The sequence below is a fragment of the Carya illinoinensis genome, chromosome 9 (assembly GCF_018687715.1).
Source record: "Carya illinoinensis cultivar Pawnee chromosome 9, C.illinoinensisPawnee_v1, whole genome shotgun sequence".
NCBI classification, from domain to species: Eukaryota; Viridiplantae; Streptophyta; class Magnoliopsida; order Fagales; family Juglandaceae; genus Carya; species Carya illinoinensis.
Genome location: NC_056760.1, coordinates 18,029,657 through 18,042,584, shown reverse-complemented (window position 1 = coordinate 18,042,584; position 12,928 = coordinate 18,029,657). Strand labels below are relative to the sequence as shown.

At 34.1% G+C, this 12,928-nt stretch overlaps 1 protein-coding gene and 1 non-coding gene across 2 annotated transcripts; one reads left to right on the top strand and one right to left on the bottom strand.

Moving 5' to 3' along the window:
- Window positions 1-8,368: 8,368 nt before the first annotated feature.
- Window positions 8,369-8,452, bottom strand: LOC122277924. The gene has a single exon (XR_006229228.1). It is a non-coding gene; the product is annotated as a small nucleolar RNA snoR118 (small nucleolar RNA).
- Window positions 8,453-10,187: 1,735 nt separating this feature from the next.
- On the top strand, window positions 10,188-12,704 carry LOC122275377 (aquaporin NIP1-1-like). Its single transcript, XM_043084404.1, has 5 exons — window positions 10,188-10,641; window positions 10,947-11,171; window positions 11,655-11,852; window positions 11,974-12,035; window positions 12,182-12,704. Exons 1-5 carry the CDS (start codon window positions 10,507-10,509, stop codon window positions 12,399-12,401), a joined length of 840 nt encoding a protein of 279 aa, XP_042940338.1. The 5' UTR covers window positions 10,188-10,506; the 3' UTR covers window positions 12,402-12,704.
- The last annotated feature ends 224 nt before the right edge of the window (window positions 12,705-12,928 follow it).

The window sequence follows — 12,928 nt, the reverse complement described above, 5'->3', positions numbered from 1 at the left end:
TTCTTAATTTAGTTTTATTAATCTCTGAATTTAATCTATTACTCATTTACATTCCAATCCGACAATCAAAAATCTAAAAATATGAATCTAGTCCATGACTAGTAACCTCTTCCATCCATTGCACATATCATCCTCTTGTTTTCTCTTTGTGAAGTTTTTCACATTTTTCAACAAGTTTAATTTTAAGTAACTTTCCCTGAGGAGACGATCTAGGAATTTATTCCTAATTATTATACGACATCCTCCTGCACTTGGGATAGCATTAGTGCTACTCGTTTTTGAGTGAGTCAATCTATGTATCCATAAAGATAGTGTTTTGCCAGAAATCATTTACTGGCGGCCTGGTAATACTATTATCATAAATGAATCCTATTAAGGCTAAAGTTTCTCATAATCAAATTACTCTTCCAAACACAATTTCTATCGTATTCTTAGAATCAAAACAATTCTCCAAATATGTGGAATACCATTTATCAATCCTAAATATCTTTTCTCATATTACTAAAAGGTTCTATATCATCATTGGTATGAACAATAATACTTCTAATGAAAATTGTTGTTCTTACCACTAGAGTAACAATTCAGTTTCCAAGCTGAATTCTCAAGCACTACAACAATTAATAGAAACAATGACTCGTTTGAATCAAATAATGTACAATTTACCAACCCCAATGACTTGACCTACTCCAAAATAACAATAATGCAATACTACCATCAATTGCAATCAGATCAACGTTAACTATGTTTACCCACATATAGGTTCTAGTAAAATATCAGTGACCATACCAACTCCTGCAGTTCCTAGGGCGCCAGCATCTACGTCTCTCTGAGTGACAGCATATACTCTAATGGGTATGTGCACTTGCCATAGTTGTGGATGTCTAAACACGTCGGTTAGCAAACTTACCACCTCAACTAATCCTTCATCCATCGGGAAATTCTGACCCTCTTGATTGTTATCTCTCATAGGATTCCGATGTATTCTATTACGAGTCATGTGTCTCTTCTTGAAACACACGAGTATATGTATTAAAACCACAGACTACCTTTCATACCTTAAGAAATTCAAGCCTACTGACGACTAAAATTTTAAGCCTAATGTTTGGTGCATTTCCTAAGGACATGTGGATTTACTGCCCAGAGACGTATTACTCTGATACCACCCTGTGACGCCCCCAAATTCTGTTTGGGATCGGACGAACATTTGAAGCGTTGAGACATGTAACACAAGGTTACCTGCCCCCGTTCATGACATATAAGATGCAATTTTCCTAACATGCATCTAACATTATGCAATATTCGCAGCGGATAATTTATTTCTTTAGCAATACTATGTACCAAATTGAAAATATTTCAAATGCTTAAAACATACTTCATACATAAAGACCCATTGAACAACTAAGATCACAACACTAGTCCAAAATGGTTATGATCCAAAAAGTACTAGAGATGCAACTCCATCGTACAAGTAGTAATTTACGTTAACTACTATATTAACATTTGACGTCGCACCGTCGCTTAGTCAACTGTGTCTAGTTGATCAGCTCCTGATTCTCCTTCAGGTCCTGTAACAAGATCTACCATTCGAGGGGAATGGTAGTTGGGACTATCAAAGTAAGATTTGATTACAAATCTCAGTAAGTTAACAAAAAACTTCCACACAAGCTAATGATGCATGGATGACAGTAAAAGCATAAAATGTATAATCAAATTCATAAGTAATTAAAGAATAACTTTGCGTACAACATAGCATAATTGACATAACTTAAATTGAAACATGAACTAAACTTGACTTGACATGAACTTGATCTGAAACTTGACTTAGCATGAACTTGCTCTGAAACTTGAATTAACATGAACATGATATGAAACTTAACTTATCATGAACTTTTTCTGAAACTTGACTTAACATGAATGTGATATGAAACTTGACTTATCATGAACTTGTTCTGAAACTTGACTGAACATGAAAAATACATACTCCACAGTTGTTGTGGCCCTATGTATTCTATGTGTAAATACATACTCCACAGTTATTGTGGCCCCATGTATTCTACACAAACTTGACTTAACATGAAAAATACATACTCCACAGTTGTTGTGGCCCCATATATTATACGTGTAAATACATACTCCACAGTTGTTGTGGCTCCATGTATTCTACACAAATGTGACTTAACATGAAAAATACATACTCCACAGTTGTTGTGACCCCATGTATTTTATGTGTAAATACATACTCCACAGTTGTTGTGGCCTCATGTATTCTACGTGTAAATACATACTCCACAGTTGTTGTGGCCCCATGTATTCTACACAAACTCAATATGAAACGTGACTGGAATACGAAAGGACTGAAGCCCTGACGTAACATAACGCGACTTGAACATAACTTGAAAGACATAACCAACTTGAGATAAAAACATTTCGTAACATGGCATAACATATAATAGACAACATATTTAACATGACATACTTACAACAGTGAATATTACATGACAATTAAACACCTACAATAAATAAGATTCATAAGATTGCTAAAACAAAATGATGAGAGAATATTTAATTACAAATATATATATATATATATATATTGTTAGCCTAAGATCAACAGATTTACATTATGTATATTTTTATGCATAAGTACTTGCAAATTAACCGATCATGGGGACACCTCCGAATTGTCTAAATGTGAAGCGTATGTGTCACTTTGGAAATATACATTTTGAAAAGATCAAGAGGGACGCTACTTTGCAATTCTTGGAGCAACTTAAAAATAGGTCTAAAAGTAGCAAATAATCATTTGATTATTACAGGTGAAGTCAACGTTAATTTCCAATTACATGCAACTTGACCTAACTTTACATTAATAAATATATATATATATATATATATATATATATTGTGGACTAACTAAAATGAAGTAGGAGACCGGGTGGATAAACAGAAAAGAAAGCAAAATTAAACAAAAAGAGGAGGGAAAAAGAAGTGAAAAGTAATTTTCCCAGATAATCAAGTATCACATACGGACGGGTCTTTGGCTTCAACTTCTACACCAAATTTAAAAGGTTTATCTGATTAACTTAATTTCCACGGTTCATGGGAATAAAAAATATTAATTTTCATATTAACCTAAATATTAATATATATATATATATATATACTAGGTGGGAGTAACGTGCAAAGCACGTTTGTCTAATTTTATGAAATGATTATTTGTAAAAAATAATATATATTTTATAAAAATTATTGATGTCACTTAATAATTTAAGGCATATTAGAGAAAATAAAAAAATTAGTTCAAAGTATCATATAATCCAATACATGTTTATAACATTTATAATTTTAGCAAATATGTATACGAAAAATTTAATAAAAGTCTAACACAAACGGTAGTTCAAAATATGTGTCGTTTGATGTTTGTATTATAATTCATCAATTTATGTCATCCTGTAGACAATCAATAGAGACAACATTAAAATTCTTATTTTGCTGTTGTTTGAATCGATCAGGGACAACATAAAGTTAAAACATTATCTTTTTATAAAATTTGTGGTATAATATTTTCTATATATAGCATATATATAAATCATAAAATATATTTTGAAATTGTTGGCCGAATTTACTCTTTCTTGATTAGCTCAAAGATCACGGCCTTTGTCACGTGCCTATCATAGCAAGCCCATTTATGGAATATGACTTAGCGGAAGCTACGTCCTACTACAATGAGGAAAAAAAAATACTTTGATTAAACACACTTGTATTATATATTATATGAGATTTTTAAATTTGGAATACTCAATAATCTGAGTTAATGAAACGTATAATGCACGTATATTATACTTAGGGATTCACGTCGTATGCACCTAATTCACGTGTATATGTTAAGGAGAAAGAGAAAAATATAATAACTAATCTTTAATTACTTATTATTATATAAACTATTAAGTATTATAATTATTGAGATTAATAAATTATATAACAACATTGAATGCTATCTCTCTCAACATTTATGTCTTCTTTTATGTGCCAAACCGTTAAAACAAACGGTGTTAACTTTAACGGAAAAACAAGAAAAACCGTTAAAACAAGATTTTCTGTTTCATACACACTTTTTATATATAGAAGATAATATATATTACCATCTAGGTGGTAGTTTAGTTGGTACAAGTTGGTATTCTATAGATTTAAGGTAGAAACCAATTGTGCTAGTATAATCTGAATTTTGGGCTTCTTTTGAGCAGCAGTAGTTATGACTAAAATCAGATATTCTGCAGTAGTTATGACTAAAATCAGATATTCTGCAGTGGAGAAGAGCTCTTACTGTCATGTTCAGAGAGGATTATTACGCTGGTTGCCTCTACCTCCCCTTGTTTTAAAAGGTAAGATTAGTTGAACAAATAGTAGAACCTAACTACCCATGATGAATATGGACCAAGTTGCTTGATCAGCATTTAATTAATTGGCATACAAAATGGGTTTGCATGGTAATTGACCATATATATAAAATAGCAAAAAATAAAAGTAAAAATGTTACAAGAACATTATGGTAATTCTCGATGGACGGGTTTGATAATTTGGCAGTGGCACTTGAATTTTGGTGGAACGTGTGGAAAATTGGATATATCCACACGATTTCATCATTACTTGGTTTGATTTTAATTAATTTATATAGTATACTATTTTTCCTAATTGGTAGAAGTAGTCAAAAAAAACTCACTTTGTGGTTGTGGAATTGCTAGTAAGTCTTGAGTGGATGACTACTTGTAAGTCATGAGGAAGAAAATACACTAACTTTCATGACTTACAAGTAATTTTCATTATCCCAGACCAATATCTATTTTGGAAGTAATAAGATCATTCATTATTATTTCTCCACTATATATATATTTATATATGTAAATTAATGACGTAAATTATTTTTAAAATTATTTTGTGTGCTAATTTATAACTTGTTCTTCCGATATAAGCTGGTAATAACGTACATTTCATGGTTCAAATTCAATGAAAAAATGGTTTAAAGTACGTTGCTCATAATTAGAGACACGACCAGGCCGGCCACATAGATAAACATTAACCACGTTGACCTACTAATCTATCACTGAATTAATGGATGTATGATCGAGTTCTTTTTCATAACAATATCATGATGACAAACTAAAAGATACTTACCTCTAATATTTAATTAAAAAAAATTAATTATTTAAATCATATATATTCAAACATGCCATAAATTAATTCTTTGTAATAAATTAACTCAATACGTAAAATATTTAATTAAATAAAAAATTGCTAATAGAATTTAAATTCGAATCACAACCAAGTTTACCGTATATTTCTTGAAAATAAAATATTAATAATCTTTTTCGTTCAAGAGTAAGAGTAATGGAGTAAAGAGTAAGAGTAACGGAGTAATGACATGCCCTATAACTTTTTTTTATTTTTTATTTTTTATTTTTTATTTTTAGGTTATTAGGAAATAGTAATTCTACTTAGCAGCTCTATACCCGCACATGCCAAGTTGAATTGTTTTTGTTCTAAACTGTGCACTTTGACACTTTTGAAGATACTGACAAAACCAAAATTCATTTTTGCTTTTATTTGAATTCATCTTCTACCCCTGCACCTACCAAGTCATTTGCCCTTCTCCCTTACCCAAATCTTCCCCGATGGTTAAGGTTGTTAAGTAGAATTTTTTTTTCATTATGCCTGTTAAAGACGTATTTCACATTACTGCTAATGTATTCAATCAACCTGCAACACAAGAAACATAAGAGCTTGGTGGGTGGACAACACCTATGATACCTAAGTCAATGTTGAGAATTGTAAAGTATAGATTCGGTAAGGTCATAGAGAATTACCCCAAATCATCAATTGGTGCCATATATATAAATGTTTACCCGACTAATAAGGATTGTATAACCACATGATATGCTTTGATAATTTTGGGTGTGATGAATATTCTGTTTCAGTTAGGATGTAAGCTTATAAGGATACATTGTTCTCGGCAAATATCTCAAATACCTATCCTTATTAGGAAGGCCTGAGATTCCCTCAATGGTTATATCCTTAACAGGATTCAATATCCTAGTAGCATATTCTCAGGGTTCTACAACGTGACCCTTATTAGTTCTCATTTATTGGGCTTATTGTATTTGGTTCATGGGCTTTCATGAGGCCAATCTGATCTAGCCTGATTGGGGAAATATTTCTCTCTCCAGTTATCCTGTTAATTCTTACCAAGTACGTGAGAATTTTCTTTTTCACCTTGCAGTGCTTCAGTGACTCATATCGATTGTCTGTAGTGGTACATGTTACCACACTTGGGGTAATGTTTGACAGCTCGGTTTCCATACCTCATCATGCAGTGGGGATTGCAGGATTTGTCTCGAAGTTTCATTTCCAATGACACTTGTCACCTTCGCAGTTGGAGTCATCCAATCGAGATTGCCTGCTTTTTAAGTCCCGACTCCCAGGTTTTTAGTCCCTTCTAGCGTACTCTACCACCCTTGCCTTCCTTTAAAAAAATCCTAACTTTTCTTTTTCATATTTCCTTTCTACTGCTAATGGCACCCAAAAACACCTCCTATTTCTTGTCTCGAGACTCACACTCATCATGTCCTGGGGGATCTCCCAACAACCTTGGGGCTTCTAGTAAGAATAACCCATAGTATTTCGAGGGATAGCACTAGTTTGCGACCACTACTTTGTTGAACCTAGATGCAGTAAGGAGTTCTTAAGGAGTGCCTTATTTCGTTGTCTTGGAAATGCAGGGAGTGCACCATGGGGTTGTTGACTCAAAGGGATACCTTGAGAAGGTTGCATTGTATCCTTTCATGTTATTGAACAAACTGTTGCTTCCTTTCTGTCGCCCCTTTCGGGATGCCCTAGATTATCTCACACTGGCCCCTTCATAGCTCTATCCTAATGCATGGATGATTTTTTTATTATGTGGCATTTGGTCTTGGGGACAAAGGGCAAGGATTACCCCGACCTGACTGAAAGGGAGTTTTTTTATATGCATAGGTATGGCACTATGATGGTAATCTATGCAACTTTCGTTCCCGTACCAAGTACCTCATGTTAAGGATTGGGTTAAAAGACACTTCTTCGTGTCAGGCTGTGGTTGAAAATTTCCTACTAGTAAAGTAAGCCCACAAGAGTTTCCCGTTTGACCTATATGGGGAGTTGTCCCCCGGATGACAAGGAGTTTTCTTTGAATCTGTCTAACCAAGAACAAGCTTGTTTAAAGAAGGTCTACTCTTGGATCGAGGGACACTAGGAAGAAGTTTGAACCGATGCTCCTTTGACTAGAGTCAACATTGACCATTTCTTGGTGATGACGGATCGATCGTGTGTTAGTGATTGTCACTTCTTGAGGTAGCCATTTCTCTCCCATGGCCAAAAGATGCCTTCTAATACGCCAGTGGAGGTGAACGGAAAAAACCTCACACTGAGGAAGAGGTGACCCAAGAGCCAATGTGAGTTAGCAATTGCTCGGGATCTGAGTAGGAATTATTCCTTCCATTTAGTGGCTCTAAATTTTTTCATTGTATTGAAAGATATGTGAGGGTATAAGAGGCTGTACAAACATTCAACATAGTGGGTTTTGCCCCCAAACAACTCTTGAAAATAAGCTTTATGTCAAACTACATAAATTTCTGTGTTTATTTTTATTTATATTTTATGCGTTTATTTATTATTTATTTCCATAGATGAATACGAAGAACATTATATTGACGCTTGAATCATCATCATGGGCCGGGGATGACTCTTTCTCCATTCTGGCCTTATTGTGTGAATTTATGCATTACAATACCCCTTCCTATATCTTGAAAGATAATAGAAATAACAACAACCAGTACCATTTGCAACTCACATTGGTGGGTATCCAAGCGAAGCACAATAATTCTTTTTTTAAACCAAAAATCAAAAGGTTTGATTGACAAAACTTGCAACAAAGCCCCAACTATCATCAGGATTAGGTCCAACCCAATTACCAGCAATCACCTACATTTCAAGGATTGGAAGCAATTTCAGAAACATATCTTGAGGGTGTCAGTAAATGATGGCGATCGCTCAAACTCAAACAAATGTCATTATTTGCATTGTAGGTGGCAAGAAGCTTTGGAGTTGTTCTGGTATTTGCTTGCCTTGAGAGTCTACTAGGATTATCTCCCTGGATGTACTTCAACTCGAAGATATTGGAAAGTTTGTCATTTCTTTTCTTTTTTCCTTGAAGACTTGAAAGTTTTCTTTTCAAAAGTTGGATTCATGGATTTCAAGGAGGCGTAAAGAAGCTTACAGAGAGCAAGATGTCATTAACAAAGCTTTTCACTTCTTCCTGCGAAGCACAATAATACCTAATGGGTCAAATATAACTTTCTAGGCTACATTTCCATCGATAATGCAGTAAAAAAAACTGCTCCCCAGTACATATATCATCATTCACTATACACCCCAAACGAAATCCCAAAAACCCATTGCAAAACTAAACCTCGTAATTATCGAAAACAAAGAGGAAATACTACTTTTGCAACACGTGTGTCAAATCATTGCAGCCTAACTCTTAGATCTCATAGCTTTAAACCTAATCATCCGACCCAGAGTTTCTAGATGGAAGAACCTTAGCACACGGAAGAAGAAGTACCTGAGGGGGAGAGAGTTGGACTCGAAAGACGGTTGGGTGGGGGAGAGCACAGAATGACAAACTTTTGCCCCTTTTCTGATTTAAGCTAGACCGCACGGTTTGAGATCTTCTTCTAATCATCATCCCTACACCACACACCACACTTGATTTTTTATTTTTTATTTTTGTTAAACTAAAGAAATTTTTCAACTCATCATCCATTCACCATACATTTGGTAAAAGAAAAAAATGTTGTGGTGTGTAGTGTATGGATGATGTGTAGAATTTTTTTATGATTTTCTTCCACACCTGGTTTGCCACGTAATGATGTGTGTGATGTGTTGTAGGAGAAACAGCTAGGGGTGTAAAAAAAAACCGATAAACCGGTAAGCTGGACCGGACCGGATCAAACCGGTGGCATCGGTCCGATTCCGAGGTTGGTTTGGTCTGGTACTGGTTTTAGTTTTCTTAAAACCGGTCAAAATCGGTCTGGTTCCAATTTTTCTTTTTCTAAAACTGGACCGGACCGATTTATATATATTTTTTAATTATTTATATTGTATATAATATTTATATATAATATATAACTATATATAAAATAGTTTTGTACTATATGATAAATTACTAATTAATATAATATTAAATTTTAAAATCTTATATCATTTTGCTTATTGTATTAATAGTTATACTAATATTATATAGTGCATATTAATAGTTATACTATATCACTATATATTATAATATAATATAATATATCATTATATTATATATTATAATATATCATTATAATCTATAATACAATTATAATTTATATTATAATATATTACAATATATTATCACTATAGTATTATATACTATATTATATATAATATATAATATAATACATTAAAATCGGACCGAACCGGATCGGAAATCGGTAAAACCGGAGTACCAGTTTAGGAGGGTAACCGGTGCGTAATTGATTTTGAAAAATGCAAAACCGGTATATACCGATTCGGTCTTAAATTTTGTTCAAAATCGAACCAAACCGGACCAGTTATTCCCCTAGAAACAGCATTCAAGCATATTTTTTTTCTTTTAGTGGAAAATGTTATAAGGAAGTCTTATGCCAAACACTTCTACCAAACACGTTCTTCTCCTTCTATTTAAACATATATATATATATATATATATTTAAGCATTAAGATGTAATGATAAAAATAACAAATTACATGTTGATTTGATAAAGATGTGTGCCTTCCTTGTAGGATTTCTCTAAAAAAATAATATTAGGAAGGACGATGCTAAATCTTTGGATGATGGGTACCAAAAATGGTACTAATCAGTAATCAATGTTAAAGCATTTTTTACTTTATCTTTTTAAATATTTTTTTGTCTATTAAAAAAATATAAAAAAAAAAGAATAAATAACACGATATTAAAAAATAAACAAACAAAAATATTAAAAAAAATAATATTAATCGATGCATTTTCTGCGTAACTATCATTTTCCTGTTGGGAAAGGAAATCGGATAAGATTCCACCCTTCTGTATATTTAGACCTGGCATTATCCCTCCGTATCTCCTGTTCGAATCGGTACCCTCCAATGCTTTTCCATTCGTTGGAAAGTTCATAACCCCAAACCAACATATTTTCAACGGTCTCCTCTAAAGTTTTTACTATTAAATGCAAGATACAAAGGATAGCAGCCAGCATCCCGTTTATTCTCTGATCCTTTTTATCTAAAGAACTCTCTCTCGGGATCTCTCTCTCTCTGGACCTTTTGGGTACCTAGAGATTTAATTGGAGTTGTTCAGCCGGGCAATCTCCAAAGCTGAGCAATCTCTTGGATCCCAACTCTCCGTCCCTTAAGATAATTCTTTTAGTGTACAAAAAGATGGCTCAAGACTCGGCAAGTAATGGAAACCATCCTGTGGTTATTTTGAATGTCGAAGAAGGTGCTGATAATCACAGCTCCTCTGCCTCCAAAAGCAACAATGAAGTATGCTTTTGCATACCTTTCCTGCAGAAGGTGTCTCCTCCATCTTCTCCCAACCAATATTTTCGATCCATTAAATAATGATATACTTTCCCATCAACTCAACCATAGATATATTAATCGATCATGGATACATATATGTATCTTAATTTGATGAAGAAACCTCACTGTATGCCAGAAGTCCATGATCGAAAAACACATGCCGCCTGAATTGTCTTTTTTTGGGGGGGCCGGGGTCTATATTCTCAGCTCTACCGTGCATATGCGAATTCTTATATATATTCTTCTTCCAAGTATGCAAATAATTTAATATGGGAATTTAATTTTATGTTTGACAGTTGATTGCCGAGGTGATGGGTACGTACTTCTTGATATTTGCGGGTTGTGCAGCGGTGGTGGTGAATTTGAATAATGGAAAGGTAGTGACTTTGCCCGGAATTTCACTTGTGTGGGGACTGGCTGTGATGGTTTTGGTTTACTCCGTCGGCCACATCTCCGGTGCCCACTTTAATCCTTCGGTCACCATTGCTTTTGCCACCTGCAAGAGATTCCCATGGAAACAGGTATAACTACATCATCCACTTACGTATACTCTGGTCTAAATTGGTAAGCTAACAAACTACTTTGGTCTATAATTGGGTGCACTGCAAGAAAAAGGCTATTAATTTTGACGCTACTGGCAGTTTTTAAATAATGACCAACTTTTCGTCGGACAACCAGTCACCATTTAATCTTCAACGTATTTGTTTTCAAAACCACAACATGATCAATTAATGTTATATATTAGCAATAAAATGATTCTGTAAATTCATGGGGGTTGCAACTTTGCAAAACATCTTTACAAAGAGAAACTGGCTCAATATTCTCGGTCGGGAATATTCAGGTTTTAATGCTGCCTGTGTTCAAGCTAATTGAGATAAACCCGGCAACAATCTTTTCGGCCATGCTATCGTAATCTTCAGTAGAAAATGCCATCATAACCGGTCAGATTTACACATTGTTTCCTTCTGTTCTTTAATTCGTCAAATTATGTATATATTTTGTAGGTGCCACCTTATATAATAGCTCAAGTGCTGGGATCAACACTGGCAATCGGGAGCCTTAGGCTAATATTCAGTGGGGAAGAGAACCGGTTTCCAGGAACAATACCGGCCGGGTCGGACATGCAATCTCTTGTGCTTGAGTTCATAATCACATTCTACCTCATGTTTATCATATCCGGTGTTGCCACTGACAACAGAGCTGTAAGTAGTTCCTCAGCTCTCAACTTTCCCATGTAAAATTAAAGTAATTACCAAAAAGTTACGGATGAATTCTCCGGTTTCTACACTATTTGATTAAATATATATTGTTGGGTGTCTACAGATTGGAGAGCTTGCTGGCCTTGCTGTTGGCTCTACTGTCCTGCTCAACGTGTTGTTTGCAGGGTATATAACTTTGATCCAATCTCATTAGTTAGCATTGATTGTATGTATCATATATTTTTATATATATATATATATATATATATATATATATTTGTTCATGCTAATCATGATAAGAAAATGGTATATGTATTGTACGTGTTTGACAGGCCGATTTCGGGAGCATCGATGAACCCAGCAAGAAGCTTGGGGCCAGCAATAGTGCATAGGCAATTCAAGGGGATATGGGTATATATGGTGGGACCGATTCTTGGGGCCATATCGGGCGCATGGGTCTACAATTTAATCCGGTTCACCGATAAGCCACTGCGCGAGATCACCAAGAGTGGCTCTTTCCTTCGAGTGTCAGGACGTAATAGCTCTATCTGATGATCTTTAAGAATGGGAGAACAAATAAAGAGATACATATGTCTATACATAGAGAGAGAGAGAGAGAGAGAGAGAGAGAGAAGTTCTGAGCACAACGGAACCCATATGCTTTTTGTATGTTAGCAAAATATACTCAGAATTTGATAAATGGAAGCTTGTTTGCTTTGTAAATTTGAGAGTCTCAACTCATGAAGTAATAATACTTAAATGTAATTCTTGTAAATTTTTCAGACAGTGTTAATAATGCTTATTGCTCAGATGTATTTTATATGAAAAATAATAGTTGCAGTCGTGAGTGTGTAAGTACCGTGCAATCATTTTGAAAAAAAGCAATAAATATATAATCCATATAAAAAAAAATTAATATTTTAATAATAGATTTCTTCTTTTTTAAAGAGACTATACAACTCTTGCATACTCCATAACTTCATATAGCATTACCCATTATATATATATATATATATATATGTGTGCAATGCTACATACAGTCGTGAAATTGCAAATGATGCGTAATCGCTTTGAAAAAA